Raw genomic sequence first — 23,543 nt, forward strand, 5'->3', positions numbered from 1 at the left:
CTTCAACACATAGACCGGTGTAGACTGGGATCGAACCTCTGACCTCTCACTCCGAAGACGACCACTCTACCACCTGAGCCACGGTTTGGATCTGTGCAGGACTCAAGGTTAACTTCCGATGATGTCAGGAGGCTTCAGATTCTAAGCAATATTCAATCAGAACTATAACAATTTATAGATATTTCAACATAATCAATATGCTATTGTGGTTTCCTCCCACATTTAAAAAAAAAATTCATTTCAAGTGAATTTCTGATTCTAAAATGTTTGTATGCGTTGATGTATTTGTGTGTGAAGCGTTGCGTTTGCCCTGTAACGACGTATCCAAGGTGTGATCCGTTATCAACCACTGTGTCCTGCGATCAGCTCCAGTGTCCTTGACCACAAATTGGATGACGACTAATAGAACATAGAGAACAGACGGCCCACCAATAAACGAAGACAAAACACTGAAGAATGAAAAAAACAAATCAATGTCGACTCCTTACAAGACTCCTGCAAACCCACAGAACAATGCACACAACAAGGAATGTATTTTCAACTTAATTTCTTTTAATATAATCTTATTTACATTGTATTTTCATAAATGTTAAGTACATAGTAAGTTACAATACTTTTGCATCCATTACACAGTGAACTCCTAGAAAATGCAGATTGAAATGATACTGCGTAACAGTCTTCAATCTACAACCGATCCCAACTTTGTTTTTGTTTTTGTTTTGTTTTTTTCCCCCTCCACATTGCTCGCTCCAATATTTAAGTGTTTGATTTCATTCACTTCTACGAAGCATTAAAGACCATAAAGAGGCTCATTCATGGTGGTCTTGCAGGATGACAACTACTTTTTTTTTTTTTTTAACTCTTAACATTCAGGCCATGGAAGGGGAAAAAAAAAAAAAAAAAAGGTTGGCAGAGAAACATCAGAGCCACAAAAGAATCAATAAAAGATGGTGAAATGGTTGATGATGAAAAAGGCTGGAGAATTTTCATTGTACACGTCACGGACAACCAGAATTCCTGAAGCTGACGCCTTATTTCCATCTCCGTGGCTCATTTTGGAAGGGAAAAAAAAATAAAAAATTCCAAGTTATGCCCTCTGACCTCTGCAATGTCAGTAAAGTTAGACTTTAAAATAGTTTTTTTTTGGGGGGGGGAAAGTTATTTCCCTTTCACTTCAGCGAGTGTAACAAAAACACACAGTTCTCATGAACCGATGGGAGCACTGCCCCCCCCACCCCCTCCCCGCAGCCATATGAATGTTAAAAAAATGTAACAAAATTAACAAAATTCAATAGAACCCACTTTGTGGATTACTTGAATTGCAGGAGAATTGACCCTTCGACTCTGGCAGAGGGGGAGATGAAGAGATTAGTGTGGGCTCTTCGTAGAGCAGACATAGCAGCTTGGTCAGTAATCACTTAGTAATAAATAATAAAACATCAGAGTGGGTCAGAGTGGTCGCAGATACAAACGGAAGAGACAAAAAAGTTAGCAAACCGAGGAGCAGGCTCATTTGATTTTTTTTTTTCTTCTTCTTCTTCTTCTTCTTTACAGCGTAACCGAGTGCCATGCCTGACACACACACACAAAAAAACACGCACGTATAAATTCACACCATCTCACATGCACTCTCTCTCTCTCTCTCTCGCACACACACACACGCACATACACACAGACACAGACATGCACGCATTCTGACACACGACAGTGGTTAAACATGAAGCATGAATACTAGTCAATCAATCAGCTCCTCAGACGGAAAGACAACCGATCGCTGCTTGTTTGTCCACAAATCTCTTGTTTTCCAGCATCTCTGTTCGCAGGCTCGCGTCCCGATTGGCTGAAATCTGTCCGGACTCGACTCGAGTCCGATCGGTGGTTAGACATTCTGAAGGATGACATCATAGCTTGTTAAAACTGAAGGTTAAAATTGCTTCTTCAAAACATCTGAAAAAATTTTTAAAATACTTTTTTTTTTTTGTTTGTTTGTTTGTTTGTTTAAATCTTCTATCTGCCCGCCTCTGTCCTGCTGCTGTGCTTCCTCCTTTAACCCCCAAAAGTTCGGTGGTGAAGAGGTGGCAAGAGAGTGGATTCGTGTTCTTGTGATGCTTGGCTGCTCAGTATACTCGTCGTATACGTTATACATTGTTTGTGTGTGTGTGTGTGTGTGTGTGTGCATACATGTAAAATGTCCCAAAAAAAAAAAAAAAAAACTATGCGTTGGTTGTGGATTCATCACTCCACAGCGAAGCCGCAGGTCTCCTCCACAGCCGTCAGCAGTTTCTCGTAGAGCTTCTCGTAGGACTCGTAGGGAGGGATGTCGATCCTGTTAAAACTGGAGACGGAGAAGAACAATCAGTCGGCGACTCTTGAGAGGACGACTGCAGGGGAGACGTGCGAGAGCAGAGTTCTCACCACGTGTGGGCCTTGGGCAGGTTGTCTGTGTTGGCGTCTATCAAGTGGATGGTGAAGAGCCTTGGTCCTGCAGAACCTGTAGAACCTTACACACAGACATTCTAGTTACCACTGCTCTACCCCAGAAGACGGCTCACCTAGCAGTCGTTAACGCAAATCAAAACGATCAAATATGACCTTATTATAAAGTACATGCTTGCAGCATCACCATCCGTTTTCTAATCATTGAATTCTTAATACAGATCGGAAATCCCTCTTTAATCGTCATCAATATCCAATACTTTATGGATTTGTGGCAGTAATAATCTAAACTGAAAAGCCACGAGAAGTTTTAATATGTATTACTTACTCATTTTGATGTGCACAAAATAATAATCTCTCAAATCTGATTGGTGCTAGTCATCCCTTAATGTTTGTCTGTTTTTTTTGCTGAATTATTTCTAATTTTTGAAGGAAAACATTTAATTTAAACTTCAGCACAATATGCTATAATTATAATATAAAAATGTGATTTAATTAGTTAAAAAAAAAAGCTTGACCCTCTGAAATATTAAAACTATTATTCTTGTGTTTTTAAATATCTTGTGTTAGTCTGAGAAAAACATCGCAGTTCTTTTTCCTCTGTGGTATTTCTATTGCTGGTTAACATTTCAATATCAATATCCTGTTTTAAGGCTAATTTTGTATCACTTGGCTTCTATAAAGCTGGTATTCTCTTGTTTTTTTTCTTCTGATCTCTACTTTTTGCATGATTTGTATTTTATTGTTGTACATTTTATTATGGGTTTAAGGTAAAAGCACTTTGGAAAAGTGCTGTACAAGATAAAGATTTGTTGTTAATGTGCTTGTACGTAAAGACTTTAGAAAGATAGAGCGAAGGTGTGTGTGTGTGTGTGTGTGTGTGTGTGTAGTGAGCCGGTGCCTGACCCACCCTGCAGCGCCTTGAACCCCTGTAGTGGGACTCTGGTGGAGCCGGTGACGAACTGCAGGAGGCGCCCTCTCCTCTCCTCGCTGAAGGCCTCCACCGCCTGCCAGAACCACCGCACCACGTTGCTGTCGCTTGTGCAGTGTTTCAGCCGCGTGTTGGTCTTCCAGTCCGCCAGGTCGATCTTTCCCAGTCCGCCGATGATCAGCTGGGAGGGTTTGAAACACAGAGTTAGGGAAACTTAAAAAAAAAAACAACACATAATGTGGCATTTGGCGGGCTGAAATGTATTAATAAAGAGACACTATTAGCAGGTTTTTCTGTACGACGGCGGGACGAATACCTCCAGTTCTTTGTGGTCGAACGGTTTGAGGAGGTGCTGTGGGATGAGCTCACTGAATCCCTTCTGCAGAGCCAGAAACTGGGCTTCGATTCCTCGCATGAATCTCCAGTTGACGTAAAGTCTGAAACGCAGCAACGCCGGCACCCGGTCAACACGAACACAACCGAGTCACGCTGACGGAGGACGATTGTTTTTTTGTTTTTAGCGATTATTACCTGACGTATTCCTTCTTGTTCTCCTCGGTGACGGGGATATTGCGGCCGTTCGGCTTCAGTTCGTGTTGTAGGAACTTCCCAAAGGCGTTGTGCTCCACGCAGAACGTGTGGTCGAGGACTGAAGTGATGTCGTTCTCTCTGCACACACACACACACACACACACGAATTGGAGCCACTTCACAGACTCAAAATACTACCAAACGTGTTGATTTGTGTTGCAGGTGCATTCGCTCACAATATCCACACGAGGCTCTTGTGCAACTCGGGGTCGGTGGTCTCCAGGTCGTTGAGCTGGATGGGTTTGCCCAGCAGCTGCTTGTAGAACGGCAGCGTGAAGCTCCCGTTGATGTAGTGGCCGTGGAAAACCGCCAGGCCCATCACGCGACCCACAAAGTGGAAATACGAAAGGTGGTCCTGGGGGGAGGCGGACAGAACGCGGTCAAGCGGCGGCCGAAGCATCCGGGCCACAGGGGCGAGCGGGCGAGCGCTCGTGCCCGCGGGGTCACTCACGGGGTTGATGGAGGAGTCGGGGTTGATCTGTAGCGTGTAGATGTTGTCCGTGGAGTACTGGAACAGGCCGTAGTACGGGTTCAGCATCTCGTGACACAACAGGTACAGCCACTCCCTGCAGACGGGCCGCAAGAGTCAGACAACGTTGTCAAGACAAGTTTAATATGACCTGGGGCCCGTTTCCTTCCTTAGTCAGTGCTCGGTCATCTTCGGAAGCTCTTACGAAATAGATCTGATGCGTCTGAAGGAGAACGTATACAATGTCCTCGCATGTATTTTTATTGGTGTTTCGACAATGATTCTCTAGAAAAACGGACAATCAATTATTACAAGATGCCGCCTTCGCAAAAGAGTCATGATGTGTTTAAAACGGTGAGTCGAAAGATGTGCCCTTACATCTGTTACATGACAAACTCATAATAACATGTAAAATACTTGATGGTGAGGATTTTGTCTTAAATCATTTAACGAGAACAGTGGTGGAATTTTTAAAAAAAAATCTCCAACGCACATCGGAGGAAGTCTGCGTTCGAGAGATGAACAACTTCTTGCAACGTCTCTGACTTGCGCAACGTGCGGTTTTACTCAGAAGGACGAAAAATCGGTTCTTCCAGGAGAACGAGGTGAAATATCAATGTTCTGCGCGAGAAGAGCGTAACAGCAGTTTGCAGGAGGCCGTCGATCTCGTGTGGCGACGTTACCTGGCGACTCCCCCGTAATCCAGGCCCTCTTCGCCCCTGAACTTCACCATGAGCCGCTTTTTTAAATCTTTGGGTCTCATCTTCATTATCTGCCGATACGACTCCTACGCAAACACACAAATGTATTGTTAAAGACGAAAGAAGGAGAGTGGGGGGGGAACAAAAAAACAATAACGTTCCAATGGTTTTGTTAAAAAACAAACAAACTGGAGGCTTTGTTGCACCCACCTCAAAGATCTCCTCTCGGGACACCTCTATGCGGCAGTGTCCTGCTTGAGGCTGCTGTAGCGAAAGCTCGTGGCGGAGCAGCTTTAATTTATGTACCAAGTCTCTCTCGTAGCGCGCCGCCACGTCTCCGTCCCCTCCGCCCCCGCCGCTCACGCCGCCGCCGCCTCCCTCCTCGCCCCCCACGTCCATCTGGGGGGCCTGGGAGGATTCTTTTGCTTGGGATTGCTGGCTGGAATTTGGAAAAGGAGAGGGTAGGGTCAGTGTGACAACGGGGGAAGGCGGCCAGGCCTCGGGGCAGACGGGATCACACACTGTGCATTCAGCCAGCGCAGCTCAATCGGCTATAAGCAGCTTTTTTTTTTTTTTTCCCAGGGGGTTAAAAATCATACGTTTCAACACGGTTAATGTCCGGTCCGAGGTCAACGTCACAGCAGTGACATGATTAGATTAACAGATTAGTCCTGAAATCGCTGATTTCGTATTCATTGGCGACCAGTGATTGACCCCCCCCCCCAGAGTGCGCGCGCGCACCTGTACCTGATAATAGTGTGGAGGCGTGGGTCCGTGAACTGAGTGGTCCGATTGTTGTGGTCCACAAAGTAGATCCGACCGGACACGGTGCTTCGGACCTCCCAGCCAACTGGCAGAGGACCAAGTTCCTCGCAGCTCACGCTGGCCAGATCCCTGCAGCAGGAACAAGGACGCAGGCTGAGATTAGTGAGCTTTCAATCAGCTCCCTGTCTCCCGACTGTTCTCAACCTACATACGATAGGTAGACTAAAAGGGGGCCCCCGAGGAAATAACCTTTCCTTTTCTTAATCTGGACCATAAAATTCACGGGTGAAAAGAGGACAAAACAGGTTTTCCAACGAAAGAAGATAGAAACGCGTCGCGTGCGAGGAGACACGGTGGGTCTGTTGAGAATACCGTGGCTGTAAAATGTTAATCTATGCAACTTCTCCACTATGCATTTCCAGTAGCTCTTCAGTTGGATCGGGAAGCACGGTAAAATCTTCACTCCCAACGCATATCGATGAGTCTTCTTTGTTCCCATAACCACGTCACCGCTTTCCCATTCATGGACCACTTTAACTCGGTATACCGACACTGGGAAGCAAATCCTTATCCAACTCACTGAAATCCTTATTTTTGTCCATGTTTGTCTTGTAAGAACCCACTAGCTTTGTCGAGGACTAGTGTCAGCTAATATAACTTATCACACATGGCTGATGTATTCTGTTCTTTTCTTCTATATTTGTGGTCCATCTGCTACAGATAGTATGTAGTTTTGTTGGAACCGGTCCAAAAGAAACGGGTTCGGTAGCGTCATACCGGGGTATCCGAGGGTCGTGCCAGGTGCTGACGCCCGTCTGTGTGTGGAGGAAGTAAACTTGGCCTTGCACCGTTGTTCTTTGCTCTGTTTTTTAAAACGAGAAGAAAGACATTATATGAAAGTTAGAAGACCTATTACAAAAAAAAAAAAAAAAAAAAAAATCGAGTCGGGTTGCTTTCGGGCTGACCGTATCCCTCCGGCAGGTCGGGCGGCTGGTGCCCGTGAGGTCTGTTTTGCGGGGTGTGGCCATGACCCCTCGAGTCCTGCCCTCTTATTCGCTGCGTCTGAAGGCGGCTCTCCTGATTGGGCGAATCGAGCCGACAGCTCCCGCCGCCCGCCGCCCCCGTGGGGTCAGAGTAAGGCAGCGGCTCCTCGCTGAAGCATCCCTCGAACACGGGCCTTCACAAAGACACAGAGCTCTCTTGATCCGTTCCCTCAGGTTTTAGTAAAAAAAAAAAAAAAAAAAAAAAATCGCAACCTCTATCGTCTTTTTTACTATTATTTACAACTCGGCAGCAGATGGCAACGTCGACGATCCCTCAAACACAAACACCTCCCTGTGGGGCCTCATCGGCACAAACGGCAGCTTAGACGGCATAAAACGGAATTCAAAAGCAATTATCGCACTCACCCATCGTTTTCCAGCAGTCCTCTGCAGTCCACGACGGGGCCGCCGCTGCCGATGCGGTCTCGCGTCTGCAGGCTGACTGTAAACAAGCAGAGGTCACAGAGCTGATGGATCGGCAGAGTGGGAGCGCGGCATAATGCACACGGTGAAAGGCAAAGCGACACAGTGAGCGAGGAGGACAATGTGAGTGATTTACACGGATAATCGGTCACGGTGTCCGGCCTTACCTACGATCTGGCCCCGCACTGCATCACTGTCAGATGGGTTCAGCTTACATAGATCTAAACGCTGGTCTAGAAGTACAAATCAAGACATTTTTGGTTTGTTTTGTTTTTTGAGTTGAAACAGCCGTTGGTTAATTGCACATTTGTGTGTTTTAAAAGCAAACCATTGAACAAAAAAAAGACAAGACTTACACCCTGTGTCTTTTAGCCTGCTGATGGCATTAGAAAGCAGTCGTATACAGCCCAGGAAACCGGCCCCTTGTCGTTTATGGATCTTCTTGTGGTTCCATATACTAATGGTGATGGAGTCTGTCTTCCCAATATAGCTAATAAACAAAACAAACAAACAAAAAATACATCTCCATTATTACAGAGAGCTACAATTCACCACGTTTAATCTATTTTTTTTTTTATTTTTTTTTTTATAAACAACACATAAGAAAAGTTTGCAGGTGAAATGAGCTTTCAGAAGAGACTCACAGGTCATAGTGCTGGTTCCATTTGGGGTCCAGTGTGCTTTTGACTGTGTCTGTGGAGTGGCATTGACCCGATCCGTCCACCACAACCTTGGCAAATGGATCTGGCAGACCTGCACGCACGCAGCTCGCATCACAACTTTGCATCGAACTGTGAAACACGTCAAGCCGTGTGTTCTCTGACGATTAGTCTAAACTTTGAATTTTTCCTTTTAACGAATCGTCTTCAACCGGCTCAGATGAGAGCGATCATCTTGGGTGTGTACAACGTGGTCATGTTTGGTCTGGTTACGGCGAAACCCCGGTACGAGTGGCGTGTTGGAGCGATGCATGTGTGAACGCCGTCATCGGCACTAAACAGGAAGACTCAGTCAGCTTGAAACGGAGGTCCCGGCGTGCTTGTAAATATATTCTGATGCAATTCGATCCAAGCTGAAGTGTGAATGCTGCACAGACCAAAGAGCTGTAAGCAGACCAAACACAGGATGTGCTGCAACTTAAAAAAAGAAAAGAAAAAAAAAAAGGGGGTATAGCCGCAGTTTATCGTTGGTTGCATAACGGAGGAATTCCTGCCACTGTTTTAGCTCCTTCATACATTTTATAGACTGCTAATGAGCTGCGTGCTGGTGCATTTAGTGCAGCTCACAGCATTTCATTTTGCAAAGTAAACAGCCGGTGGGCATTTACAATGTTGATGCGAGTCAGAAGCAAACATCTCCAACCGTAGCTCGGGGGACCGCACCACCAACGTGAACGTCAGCTGCCGTTACACGAACCATAATCGGAGTAAAATCACGCCGTGAAATCACTCATGTGACTAGATTGGCCTTATCTGATAGAAACTATGATGGGATTGAAGCAGGTTGCAGAACCCGAGCAGAGTCCGTGTAAACGCCACATCTGACCGCTTCCCGTCAAGCTTTTGTGCGTGCGACTCTTGCGTAACATCAATACGACAAGGCTCTTGGACATCAACAGACTTTTAAAAACTTGACAGGCTTAATGGAAAACACAATTTGGTTTCAGTGTCAGAAATTAATCGATCAGTTTTATTTTTTATTTTTTTTAATCTATCTTCAATACTGACAGACTTCCAGGGCTGGATGTAGGATTTGTCACGTTTACACGACAACGGCATAAACGTTAAAGTGAGGTAGTTACCATGTTGGGCCACGAGGGGGCGCCGTTTGCAAGGACACAGACATGCATATGGACAGACGACGAAGTTGAATTGCTAAAACGGGGAGCCTGAACAATAAAAACTACCCAGGAGGACATGGACTGGGAATCATGCCGCTCTGGAGGCCGCCATTGTTGTTATGCACAGTAGCAGCATTTCGGAAAAAAAACTTGTGTTTCCCTCATTTCCCACAGACACGGAGGGTTTTCAGTGGCTCAGAGCACCATCGTCGTGTAAACGGACACGTCACTGCAATGACAGTTTAACTAATTCACTTGTAAATGGCGTCTCAATCAGATAATATTCTTGACGCAGATAAACCCCCCATATAAATGGGAGCACTTTATTCAGTACCCATGTAAATGGGTCTGTCTGAGCCCTCGATTAGAATAACGAAAAAGAAACAATAGAAGCATTCACAATACAATATCTATGACAAAACAGTGACTGCACACATTTATCTGAATATCTGTTGACCATCAAGAGCAAACTGAGAATTTCAGAGGCCAATATCTGAATACATTATTTATTTGGCATAGTCATGATCAGTGCTTGTGGTTAATGTTCTCAGCTCTGAATGATGAATAAAAACGAGCACGACCCCACAAACGCAGCCCTGGTTCGGGGTGACAGTGTGGGGTATTATGTTGTCACGGTGCTATCACAGGTCAACAGTTCTCCCTCACGACGGCAACTGAGCGACATCAATGCCACCTTGTTTCAAGTGCTGCTTCCGAGGACACACACACACACACACACATACACATTGACTCAGACACATCACTTCATTGTGTGGACCGATAGACGGTGGCATGACGATTACGCACGTGCAAGAGATCAGAATGAAAGTACTTACGAAAGAAGTCTTTCTTCGCGAGGTTCTTGGCACATAATACTGCGGAAAAAAGAAAAAAGAAAAAGGAAAACACATTATGAGAAAACGCCAGATATGCAAATATTGAACTAATCTCACAGTGTGTAGGATGCGACAAAGCTGCAAGTGTAGAGCAGTGAACAAACATCAGAGGAGGGCGAATCCTGGCGAGGGCAATATATGAATGCCAGCGGATGGGAATGAGAAAGAAAACGTATGTGACATGGAGAGTATGAGCGCAGTAAAGTATAGGCTAGTGTCAGGATCTTTACACACACACACACACACACACACACAGTAAGAATGGCAGGATGCCTCCTCTGCCACATCATCTTTGTGGCTCCACAGTGCAAAGCTCAAACTGACCACGGCTCGGGGAAATCTGGAACCATGTACAAAATGCTTTGTTTATTTTGCGTCTGTCGGGTTATGCAAGTTCTTGGTATTTGTTTCCCCAAACAGCTGGCGCATGTCATTTGGTGTAACGATCGAGCACACCGCTGAACCGCGGCTAATTTTTTTTTTTTTTTTTTTTTAAAGAAGCATGCTTCAGGTCTTGGTGACACGAGGCGTGAGTGTGGCTGCTAAAATGAGAAAACAAGCGGCCTGTATGTTTTTCGCGACTGATGTAACGCACCCGAAAAAGACAACAAAACACTGGAAGGTGTGATTAACCTGAATAATATTGACACTGCAGCTACTAATGCAACCTGTTGTTGGCCTTGAGATGTGCGGCTCTGCCCTGGTTGAAGAAGACAAATGCACAGGCGCAGCTTAAAAAAAAAAAAAAAAAAGTTCTGAACATTACACAACTTTCATTTTCAGTTCCACAATCTTAAATAACCTGATATCATGTGAGGATCATGGCTACATTTAGTCCAAAGCTGGAGTTGAATTATCGGAAGTAATGAGTATTTCTATTGTATACCAACTGTGATCCACCTGAATGCATGAATAAGCTTGAGTGCATCAATGTAAGAAAAAGCAACAAAAAAAAAAAAAAAAAAATCACTTTTCATATTGTTTTGAACCGACAACTAACAAGAGAAAACCAAAACCTATAGCAACGTGTCTCATTTGTCGTTGAATCTTCAAAAAAGTCGTTATTTAGCTTTTTATGCACTCATGAGGGCAAAGTTATCCTTCATTAGTGGGTCAAGCGTCTTGGTGGAAATCTAGAGTTCTGTACTGCCGACCCCTTTGTCAAGCCTGACAATCTGTGAGAAGGAGCTGGAGTATATCGATACCAGCATTTACAGCCGCGGCGTCAAACTGGGTCCAATCCGGCACGAGCACATTGCAAAGTGTGAAAATTAACAAGGACACATTGACGACTGGGATTGCTTTTTTTTTTTTTAAACCGTTATCAAAGTAACTTCAATTTCTAATTAATCGACTGGGGATTGCAGTGGAGCAGACATGTTCCTGAGATCCGAGCTGATAGATTGATGAATGCTCGCCATCGTATTGCTGAAGTGGCACCAAGAGTGAGTTTCTAAAAAAACATGCTGAATGATGCAAAACGCTGAAAATGGAGGACATAACAGGCGTCGGGGCAAAAAACAAGTTAGAAAACACAATCCTCAGCTGTTCCATTTGAGAAATGTAGTTAATAACCAGAGGTTTGTAACGCAATCACATCAGATTGGAACGAGATGAGATGAATCTGCCCCGTTTCTCTCTGTCGGTGTAGTTAGGCCTCATACGGTTGATCAAGATGTTGAAAAAATGTAACCCCAGGCACTTAAAAATCATAATTACAGTATTGTTTTTCTGACATTTTGAGGCTACGTGATAACTACTCCAATTACAAAAGAAGATTCATTAATGGAGCCAATTCTAACGTTCAGGACCAACTCAAAGCTACACTGCGGTAAACAAAAATGGTAAAAAGCGAATTGTGAAAAATGTTGTCTCAGCCCAGATATAAGGCCTTGATGGCAGTTTCTTTTTGATACGCTCAAGTACGCAAAGCACCCTTTGAGCACCACAGTAAAATCTGGCAAGATTTGGTTTGGCCCAGGGAGACGTGAAGGAAGTTCGTCAAGGAGCCGGCGGTCGAGGATGTGGTGACTGTGGTGGCGTAAATGTGTCTGGTATGGCCTTGTCTATTTCCTGTGATTAACCCATGGAGAATGGCTGCAGGATATCCTTCCCCGTTCCCATTCCTCCTCCTCCTGACTCACACATTCCACGTCGAGGCTTCATCTTTTCTGTAGACACAATGAGAGAAACGCAGGCCGAGAAGGACGGACTCAGGTTTCTAATCTCTGCCACCTCTCGCAGCAGAGGAGACTCTTTGTCACTGTTCCCACTGCACAACCCCTCCCTCCCTCCCTCCCTCCCTCCCTCCCATCTCCTGCCAGACATAGAAGACACCCCTAATTTCACCCTGCTGCTCCTTCATCCCCTCCACCTCTGACCAGCTCTTCTGTGGCACTGAATGTGTGTGACGGGCTCTTTGTCAGCCTCTCAGGAAATGCCTCTTTCTGCCAAGGTCATGGCTGGTAAAGAGACACACAGCAGTGGCTCAGCCGGGTCTCAATTTTCATTCAATGCCATTTTCTTTTTTTGGCATTTATGGCTTCTCTTAAAACACACACACACACAGACAGACTGACTAACTGACTGACTGACACACACACACACACACACATACACACAGACAGACAACTGAGAGCTGAGGAGAGCCAGCAAGGCGGGGATTTCTATTCATCCACTCTTGAGGGAAGAAGCACAAACAATCTGAATGAGATGATGAAAAGCTGAGCTGCTTCCTCGAAGGAATTTGAAGTCACGGCATGTTCGGAGCACAATCGGCCTCGTTTTGCACTTTTGCTTACTCGCGAACTTTCAGCAAAGAGGACAATTCATATTGTTCCGGTGACGGATGCAACTATTAAAACTGCAGAACCTCGTTAAGACTCCTTAAATCACAGATAAGGGGGGAAAAAAGCACTGGAAATGACGGCTAAGTGGGGTAATCTCTTTTTGTGCTTTCACCCGAGATGGAGTTAAAGTAAAGATCCGAGCACCTCTGTTGAACTCTCTTGGCGACCCTGCTTCAGCAAGGACTGCAAGACAAGAAAGGGAGAAGAATGGCCCATGTGAGACTACCTGGTGTGTGTGACCTTCTCCTCTCAGCTCCAAAAAAAAAACCCAGAGTGGCTGGTGGGCACGTGAGCAAATATTTCACCTACTTAATAACACACCCCGCACCAACACCCAAACACACAAAAACACAGTGTGACAAATGGGTTTCTGGGCTCCCTGAAACGCAAGTCTGAGCAAATATCAATCCAAATCAGTCGCGGAATATGTTCGCCCCCGCATTGTTAATGGGACCTCGGTGAGAAACGGTGTCGAAGGTTCGTCCACATTGCTGCATTCATCCTGGGCGCTTCTGCAATACTGCAAGCTCAGTAGGTGAGAGGATTACAGAGACTTACACTGCTTCCTAAGTTAGCACGGTTCGCTTTTCCTCTTTATCCCAAACACTTAAGCAGCTCTTTGTATCCTTTCACTTTTATTTTCCCCTTCTTTTTTTAAATGAAACTCATCACTCTCTCCCGCCATTGCCCTGCTTCCAGCACTATCCCTCCTTCTCGGGCGAGAGCGCCGGGTGGCCCGTTGTCCTGACGCCGCCTTGTTTTGGTGATTGAGCAAGTTGGTGTTCAATCCGAATTCCTGGCAGCCAAATCTGTGCAGCACGTGCTGCCTCCGTGCCCAAATCACACTGATCCTGCTGAATGACACACTTTTATTTAGTAGCGGATATTCTCAACAACAAAGCCTATTCATGTACTGACAAAATTACTGTTTTTCAGACTTTGTGACCCATTTATTTTCTTGGAATTGTCTGTTTGGACCACGTTTCTGCAGTCGCATCTTGTTAACAGCCAATGAAGCCATTGTTGCGTGAGGAATAGGTACAAATACAGGAAATAAATATTTGATCGCAGCAGAAGCACACTTCCAGTACCTTGGCGGATATAGCTATACAGCATTTTCTTTTAAAAGTGTCTATTCAGCTGCTTCTGTTTTACAGGGGTTGCGACACAAGTTATTGCAACTTAACTCAGACTAGATTAGTGTGTACACTTGATATTCTCTTGATGCAACTGGGATTTCCACCCTGTCTCCACACTCAAGATCAAGACTTTAAAAATACATCTTTTATTAACGCGACATGATCAAAAATAAATAAATAAATCAGGCTGACTTTCTTTTGTTTGTTTTCATACTATGCGCCATAGACACCAAAGCCACTTAATGGCATCTTCAGAAACCATCCAGCTTCTATCAGATCTCCTTTTTATTAAATATAAAGCGCTTCACTATTTTACAGTCAAGGTTGACGACACAAAAACAACAAGATAATCAAGATAAAAGATGCAATAATAAGTCCTCGTCTGACTGAACATAAATGCAGCGCAGTCTGTGAAATCTGACCCAGTATCAAACTCGCCCGAGTCCCTGCCACAGACACACAGGGCTTTTTTTTTCTTCTTCTGATGTAGGCCAAACAAGCGCTCTCTCTGACAGACTAAACAGAGCTGGCTAGCCTGGCGGCATTGCGCTCCCATTGGCTCAATGCACATTCCTCACCCAATTAGAATTCCACTCATACCTGTGGGGGCGGGGCACAGTCGGGGGCAATAACCTCGGTTTTCATCCAAGCTGAAATAATGACCGACTGCTTTACACACACAACCCCCACCCACCCACACGCACTTTCCCCGTTTCCCTTCATTTCAGCTCATCCACCTGTTTTCTTATAATGTACTCGTGTTGCTGTATTGCATTTACCACACTAGCACTGCACCTGCCATAACACAAAATGACAGAGTCATTGATTATCTCAATTCTTCTCATATGTGACTGATTGTTACCTATATAAATTAATCTACCAACTTCAATTTTTGAAGTTTAAACAAAACGTGACTGAAAAGACACAACTGACATCTTAATATCAAACTGGACAAAGCAAGCGACGGCCGGCTGACTCGGCCCCTTTAATGCATTTGTTCCTGTAACAAGCTGCATGTAATCAAAGACCCTCTTAGAAACCTGCTGACTGTCCCCACTAAATCATTAAAAACTAAAGCTTTCGCTGTTAAGAGCTCCACAGGTGCCTTTCCTTTATCTTAATGACTTCCGGAGATTTCATTTTTGCACCACACAATGCTTTCTGACACCCATTCGGCAAACCATGTTTACATCAGATTGATATTGTTACTTTTTCCTCGAATTAGGCTGTGTGACACTTAATATCTCAGGCATTTCAGGGTCTAAGAAACATACTGTAAACATGAGGGCCGCAATAATAAGCTTTGTGAATATACCAGACAAAGTTTGTAGAACAGCATTGGTAGGCAGAAGAAAACCTTAAAATCAATCATCCATTGTTTCTAAAAAAAAAAAAAAAAAAGTGCTTCTCCTGTTGTGTTTTCAGTCAATTGATATATTTGTTTAGTGCTTTTAAATCAGCTCTATTTTCAACAGTTAGATGAATTTCACCTCCTTGTTTTTTTTTGTGACAAACTCAGTTGTTTCCTGCTCAAGTTTGACTCTGCACAGCGGAATAAACTATAGGGTAAGATGATGGTTTGCAAAGATAATAAACTGAATTAAGTGAGGAAGTGAGAGAGAGATCTGATCTAACTTTTGACAAAAAAAAAAAACTGGCTTCTGCTTTTCTTGCTTGGATACCAGTTTGAGAACAAAACAATGTAGTGTCGAGAGGTAAACACTGCGTGGAGGACATTCTTAAAACAGCACATGAGGACATCAGTGTTTTGAGCAGCACTTTTTGCCGAAAAACCCATCCATCACAATCCTCCACTTGCTTTGCCCTCCAGAAATGGTTCATATAACCCACATAAAGAAATATTTTTTGGTGTGGTGTTTGCACAATTTTCCAACCATTGGGGGCGACCAGGGGGTTCTGTCCAGAGGCACAGAGGGGTCATTTCCATTTGAATGGAGGCCCCTGGGTGCACAGTGGGGTTACATTAGCTACAGTAAAACCTTTTGTTCCAGCTGTGTCCGTCTGTGACAGACAGAAGGAAGGGAAGGGGATACTCCTAAACGGGCTCCGGGCTCCGGGCTCCGAACCCCCCCCAATGTATTGAAACACAACAGTCCAAAGAGGCATAACGTGTCAAAGTTGATCGAGATAACTCGGCTGGAGCTCCAGCTGACACAGCAGCGATCGATGCTCACTGGTAATCCAGGCTAGCATGCTAAAAAAAATATATATCTAACGACAGATCGATGTATTTATTTGTAGTTTTCGTTAAAGGGGCTGCTCTTTTCATACGACGTTCAGAGGCCGTTGCATTCACTATTCCTCGGGCTGGTGGTCAGCTCTTCCAACCCCCCCTCTCCAAAAGGAATTAAAAAAAACTGGGTGTAGCGAGCAAAGCGTTAGCGGTCAACACTGAACTGCAATGTTGCTACCTGCTAGCGCTAGCTGGCAGTTGGTAAAGTTTCTCGTCGTGGCAGTCGAGCGGCAACGTTCCGGAGGGGGGGGGTTGTTTCGTTTTTTTGTTTTTTCCCGTGGGCTGAAAATAGTTAACCGGTGTGTGTATCTGAATTGCAGAAAACCCACGAGGCAGCGGGCAGCTTCTCAACTGTACCACTCGGTGGATGCTGTTAGCAACATGAGCTAACAGGCTAGCACTTGTTTTGCCACACAAAAACCGGATGTTTAGGCAAAACGGGAGCCCCGAAAGCCGCTTCGAACGCGTTTTACGTACAAACCGGCACATTTTACACAAGCGGGTTATGGTGGCTGTATTTCAGCTCCGGTTGAAACATGCACCGTAAGCGCTTTTCTCTCGGGCTCGTTTTTTTTTTTTTTTTTTTTTACCTGTCAGTCGGATTTTGATGCTGGACCCGTTCCTCCGACTCCCAGGATTCGACATCACTCCGGGAAAAAACGATCACACAAACTTCCCGTCGGAGTCGTCCGAAACAGCCGTTTCACCAAACGCCGGCACCGCGAAGAACTTCAGTTGAGAATCATGCGGTTTGTTGGTGTTTCCCTCACGGATAAACATGTATTATTTCACCGCAAAGTCCTGCGCTCCTTCGAAATCCTACAACACGGGAGAACATTTTTGGGCAGGCTCAGCGACGTCATGACGTCACGTTCTTTACGGGCAGAGCGTGACGTGCTCGCTCCAGGAAGCGTGGGCGCGCCCGTAAGGATCAGATACAGTACATTGAGAAAAAAAAAGGGGGATTTTGTTTTATGAACAATGTCATTACTTTATAACAAAATATTGTTTAAAACTCTGAATAACCCCGAGATGTGAATGTGCGTGTCTGTGGTTGTCTGTCTTTGTGTGTTTGCTCCGTGGTGGACTTTAGAAGATTAGATTAGATTAGATTAGATTGAACTTTATTGTCATTACAAATGCAACGAAATGCAGTTTAGCATCTAACCAGAAGTGCAATATCGCAAGTATCAGATATTATATACACATACACACTCACATATATACATAATAAATAAATAGGCAACAGTGTGAACTTGCTATTGCTAGAATTTACATTATTTACATTATATTACATTTAATGGACGAAGTGCCATTATCATGCTTTAATGGGGTGAGAGTTCAGTAGGGTGACTGCTCTGTGGAAGAAACTGTCTCGTAGCCTGCTGGTTCTGGCCCGGAGGCTCCTGTAGTGGCGGCCAGAAGATGGATGAATGGATGATATACCATTAATTAACCACTTGCAATTTTTCAAGTTTTCAAGATTTCATTTATGTAGATAATCATTCAAAAATTCCTGACGAAGTCGCGCTTGCTGCTTATCATGATGCCCATTCCACAACCCAGTTTTACGGGTTTTCCTATTGTGTAAATGCACACTGAAACAATACTAATAGTCGTCTGAGTAAATGTGGATGAATGCCATTTGAATCTTACTATCCTCTTCCAGCAGCAAGGGAGGAAGTACTTGATGTGCTCCCTTTTTAAAGAACGCTTTGATGCGTCATCAGAACCAAAGTCGAGCCAATATACTAGTGATGCTGTTGGCAAACGAACAAATGTATTCTGTGTGTGGAATCCTCCAGCAAACTGACTTTAGACTTCTCTTTCAGGAGGTCGCATCTATAATGTGATGGGCTTCTGAACAGAGAATGACAAATAAAAACAACGGAATCTATTGGTTCATGTTTTACAGTGTCTGGGTTAGGGTTCTGGTTCATTTCAGGTATTATTTTGTGATTATGGTTGCATTGTCGCTTCACAAAGAAGAAGCATGCGCATACGAGTTGATCACATTATAAGGCATCTTTAAGTACAACGCCAGTATTTCTAAGCTTAGAAGTGTCTTTTTCTGATATCAAAACATTTTCACAAACTGTATGTTGATCAGGAATGTACTGTGTGGCATACATGAGGTGAAACGTTGGGGAAAAAGCTCGAAGAAAAGCCCAGCGATCAGGGATTACAGCTGGTGGGATTTGGCTCTTGAGCAGCCCTGGAGTTAGCCGCATGGCTGCAGCATTAGCTGAGGGAACAATGGACCTTCTCAACTGCCTGTTTACAGGGCACAGTAAATCCACATCAGCAGCTTCAAGAGACGACACACACGCACACACACACACACACACACACACACACACACAGTCTCACAAGGCAGCACGTGTTAAAATATGACCCTCTCTTGTCAATCTCAAAAGGGGTAAATATGGTAGTTTGAAGATGTGAGCACTAAATTACTGTTGTTTTAAGACTTTATTGGGGAAAACTGTTACAATTGACTGGGTGATCAAGAGACATGATAATCAAAATTAAAGAAGTATAATTAAATTCAATTGATTATGTGGAACTGTGGCCGTTTTTTTTTTTTTTTTTTTACAAATACTGAAGTTTCTATTAGCATGTTGACTAAATTTCACCAGAAGCAAATTGGAAATCTGCTGTTTCATTCTGCTCTGCAAAGTAAGTGACTGCTTCAGTTATTACAATTATCCAAAAGCGATGGTCTCCGCTGCGGAGCGGCTCTGTTACTATTCCATTAAACTCCTGTCGAGTGGAGTGTTACATTATTCAGGAACAAATTCAATCGTGCAGACAACAGTTTAAAAGATTGTAACAATAACAACATTATACACCCTGCCTAAGATCATGTATTGGCCTTGAGACTTCCAACTTTTCAAACTTTTTCTGATGCATTTTAATAGTTTATCACAGCAATTTTGTTGCAGCTATTATAAGTAAAAAAATAAATAACATCGATATTTTTGAGTTTTTCCCCTGGACACAATGAGTAAAAATTTAAAAAAAAAAAATAACATTGATATTTTTGAGAGTTTTTCCCCCGGACACTCACTTTGCTAACATGTCAATATAAATAATGTGTATTTGATAATGTATAAATAAGACAGACTTAACTGAGGAAGACCATTCAGAGTAATAGTGTTGCTTTCTCAGTGTATATAGTTACTTCACAAATAAACAAGGATTTGAAACTTTTTTCACAGAAGTAACTCAGAACTGTCAAAATCTTGCGTGTCATGAGTACACGCTTGATGTCTGTGACATAATAAGTTGCCGTAAGATTATTAAAATTGTATAGAAAGCCCCTCTCTATAGACAGAAGGTGTACAGGTTTTACCCTGAAATAACACTGTGCTGTGCAGTTGAATCTATAAATGTTTGTTTGCTGCTCAGAAGTTAAAAGTACAAAAAGAACAGATCCATTATATATAATTCTTACAGAATAACTCTTTTTTTTCATATAGAACAGTTGGAGAATCCAGACTGATCGGCCAAATAACACTATACACAATATGAAATGACAATAAGTTACATATTTATGATAGAACAACAACAGAAAATGCATACAAATCCTCAGATTCTGCCGCACATTTTTCAAACTGGAACAACTAACAAGGGTTGTTAAGTTTGAAGGATGGAAAAAAAAAATATGAACTTCTGCTAGAAATACGGAGGGAGGGATGAAACGTTTGGGCCCATTGAGTCTCCTGGGGCTAATTCACTGTGTCTTCGTGTGCGAGCCTGCATGTATTTGTGCCTCCCGTCCTTTGAGAACTGAGAGCAACAGCTGCTTTAGTTCTGAGGAGTCTTGTTATGATTACGACTGTGCGCTGAATAAAAATGGCGGCACGCTGACGCCTCATCACGCTTTGGTGGACACGATGAGAAGAGTTCCCTTCTCACCGTGTTCGGTTCGTGGTTGTTTAATTATCCACAGAGGTCATATTAAAGTTGGATATTTTTTTTCGATTGGGAGGTACATGAGAAGCGGTGTCTCGGCGGCGGCTGGCGGATTTGTGAGCTGGTCAATCACTTGGTGTGTGTGTGTGTGTGTGTGTGTGTGTGGTGACAGCTGAAGTGGCCACCATGCCCAATCTGTGTATAAAGGGGAGAGTGGGGGACAATGAGGACCCCCCATGCCGTTCCCGGTCCAATCAGAGGAGGAGCGCCTGAACGCCATCAACAAATCGTATGACATCAAGAGCTCCTGCTGGGTCGAAGGCCAAAGGGAGGCTTTTTGTTGCCGGGCAGATTGAGTGACAAAGTCACCGTCAAGACCACCAAGAACAATGTAAGCCTCACGATAAAACTGTTTAATGCTTTTCAGTTTGTTTGTTATTGGGTTTTTTTTTTTTTTGCGTTTGTGAGTTCATACCGATCGAAACTCTGTCAGTCCAGCGACATGGCCAACCTCACTTCCTTCACCCGAGGAAACCGGTGGAGCCGCTACGTCAGCACTCATAATGGCCTGCCGCTCGAAAAGGAATCTATTGAAACACCACGGCTGCATAACAGCTTAATGAGGAGTTGCATGTCACCTGCGGTTCAGATGGTAGAGCTGGTTTCACTTCAGTTCTCAGGTTAGAGTTTCCAAATGTCCTCAAGGCAAGAAGTGCACATTCCGCCGCTTCTAATGAGGATGAACACTTTGCCTGGTCGGTCATTGGAGTGTATTAATAGACACACACCGGATCGTGTGCCGTGTTAGAGGGTGATCACCCAGTAATAAAATATGGCTGCGTAAGTCAATTGAACATTTATCTGTCTATCAGACTCAACAGTGCATCTCAGTAAATTCAGACAAAGATACAGCGAGGGGGGAAGTTTACAGAGTCGAGAGAGGGGAGCTTTTTCATCGGTCAATGAAAGGTGGCGACAAAGGTGGACAAGTAGAATGCGGTGATTTGCGGTGATTTGGTTTCCCCCCCCCCCCTCCGGAGACTGTTTGCTTGAAAGTCATTACGTAGCCGTACGTCGGTATGGAAAGAGGACAGTGGCTGGAGGTGTGTAATCAGTGTGGCGTGTGATGATTTGTCACGGGGAGTGGAAGAGTACTTTGAAGCCGTTACGAGGCATCGGGGGAGAGCTGACAGCTGCCGGTGTTGTTCACAGTGCTGACAGAGAACATCAGCAGCCCCTCTGATCCACCCGGTTGGGAATCAGCGGCAATTATCCGTCCTCTCTCTCCCTTTATCTCCTCTGCCCTCTTTACGTTCCTGTCGTCGCCGAGCATCAGAGTTCCCTACGACTCGCCTATCGTTTGCTTCCGACGATTCTCCACGAGTCGAGCGCTCGGCCCTGGGAAGGCTGGAGACGCAGAGAAGTACTCTCCGGTACTTGCGGTACGACGTCGGAGGCTCTGGGGGGAAAAGCTCCAGACTCCAATGGGCAGGCATTGATTGAATGGAATCTAATAACATGTCTCCTTGATGGAAATACTATAGATTTAGCTTGTCTACTTTCCGGAGGACCCAATCATTCAGGCTCACCCCGTGCTGGAGGGATTTGGGAAAAAACCATCAGGAGCAAGAAGTCCTGAACATTTTGTTAACGCACAAGAAAAAAAACAAAAACATTATCGAATGAAATATCTACATGTCATGAAACTATTACCTTTCGAAGTAATAGTAAGCCAGCTGGATCATTTATCTCTTTCGTCTTTATTAGCTTCAAGGGACCAGATAAAATAACACAATTTTACTGATCAGTCGATTTATATTAAAATTAGCACTTTTTTTTTTTTTTTTACAAACCCCTAACTGTTAATTACTAATAAGTAAGACAAATGGGTCCCCCGTAAGATCGACTTGAGAAATCAAGAGTAATTTCCCAGCAGGCTGCTGAATGAGGATATCACTTATTACCAACTAACTCCTCTCTGGAAAGAAGCCAGAATTCCTCAGTGAGGCGGGAAAAAAAAAATAAAACAAAGAACTTATATAATTGGACTTCATGTGAAAAGATGTAGAAGTAATGTGTTCATAGCCTAATATCTAAAAGGACAACCAATTGCAGAAAAGGAAAAATGATTCCTGGATAGAAATTATGTAAGGAGCTTGTAAGAAGTTTGAACTGCTTGTAAAAGTAATATTATATAGAGGAAAACCTGAAATTGAGAGATAAACAAAGGTTTTACTCAATGCAAACCTCATTTATCACTTCTGTATAATATGACGAAAATATGATAGCGTTTGTGGTTTGCAAGTTCAATTAACCTAATAACTCCATTGGAAAAGAGACAACATTGGTAGCAGACAATGGCTTTCATTCCTGTTTTGGGCACTTTTTAAGATGACATTTCTATTTACGCTATAACATTTTACAACAGTACAACTCAGCATTGTATAAGAGGTAATAATGTAGGGTTATACATGTTTTGGTCTTTTTCAATAGATGGTGTTCAAATCCTCGCCCATATTCTTACATCCTCGCATAATGCATATTTTCAGTATGTGTGTACTTCACTGACTGGCCTAAAGAAGGTTTAAAAGCCTTTCAGTTGAAAACATTTGGAACATGAGGTAGATTTTTATGCAGTCAAGCAGCAACTTTACTTTCATGTGCACATTTACTCGGGGCTCTGGTTTTGAATTCATAATCTAAAATAAAATCCTATGCAAAAAAAAATGGACCAACTCCGTATATTTGCCTGTTGATGGTGCTGCTGCTTCTGGGGTGATTTCACGTCGCAGTCTCTCTTTTCTCTCTGCGCCGTCGCGTCCACAGGAGGCCTTTGATGTCCTGGGCTTCACTCCTGAGGAGAAGATGAGCGTGGACAAGCCGGCCGGAGGCATAACGCACTTTGGAAGCAATGAGTTCAAACAGAAAGTCAGAGAGGGGCAGACTTGAAGTGGACTCACGCCACTGAGGGCATTAAAAAGCCCCCCCCTCTCTCTGCCTGGCGTACCCTTCTGGCCGAGTTATCATCTTTCTACCTCGTCTCCTTATCTTTTGACATCTCTCTCGATTTGTTCTGCTCCCCAGCTCATATATTCGTCCTCTCGACGTGGCATCTGTCTTCCTTTTTTTTTTTTTTTTTTTTTTTTTTTTTTTATTATTATTTTTAAATACTTTACAGTCATTCCAATTTGCTGTTATAGAGAAAATAGAAAAGCCCAACATATCCACATGAGCAAGCAGGTGTGTTTGCGACTGTGGAAAGGAAAAACTCCCTCAACAAGGAGAAAC

The 23,543-nt window shown here is 43.8% G+C and overlaps 1 protein-coding gene across 2 annotated transcripts; it reads right to left on the reverse strand.

Moving 5' to 3' along the window:
- Positions 1-534: 534 nt before the first annotated feature.
- smurf1 (SMAD specific E3 ubiquitin protein ligase 1) lies at positions 535-17,168 on the reverse strand. 2 transcript variants are annotated; one of them, XM_080511695.1, is made up of 18 exons: positions 16,928-17,168; positions 10,036-10,074; positions 8,004-8,112; positions 7,716-7,849; positions 7,527-7,592; positions 7,303-7,378; positions 6,859-7,070; positions 6,671-6,755; positions 5,876-6,022; positions 5,339-5,567; positions 5,111-5,214; positions 4,410-4,524; positions 4,135-4,313; positions 3,899-4,036; positions 3,684-3,804; positions 3,347-3,548; positions 2,416-2,491; positions 535-2,335 (listed from the first exon to the last, which is right to left on the reverse strand). In XM_080511695.1, exons 1-18 carry the CDS (start codon positions 16,980-16,982, stop codon positions 2,236-2,238), a joined length of 2,187 nt encoding a protein of 728 aa, XP_080367821.1. In that variant the 5' UTR covers positions 16,983-17,168; the 3' UTR covers positions 535-2,235. The 2 variants fall into 2 exon arrangements, with proteins under 2 accessions (XP_080367821.1, XP_080367820.1); XM_080511694.1 differs by having other exon boundaries at positions 2,416-2,500.
- Between the last annotated feature and the right edge of the window lie 6,375 nt (positions 17,169-23,543).

Source organism: Blennius ocellaris (genome assembly GCF_963422515.1).
Source record: "Blennius ocellaris genome assembly, chromosome: 16".
NCBI lineage: Eukaryota > Metazoa > Chordata > Actinopteri > Blenniiformes > Blenniidae > Blennius > Blennius ocellaris.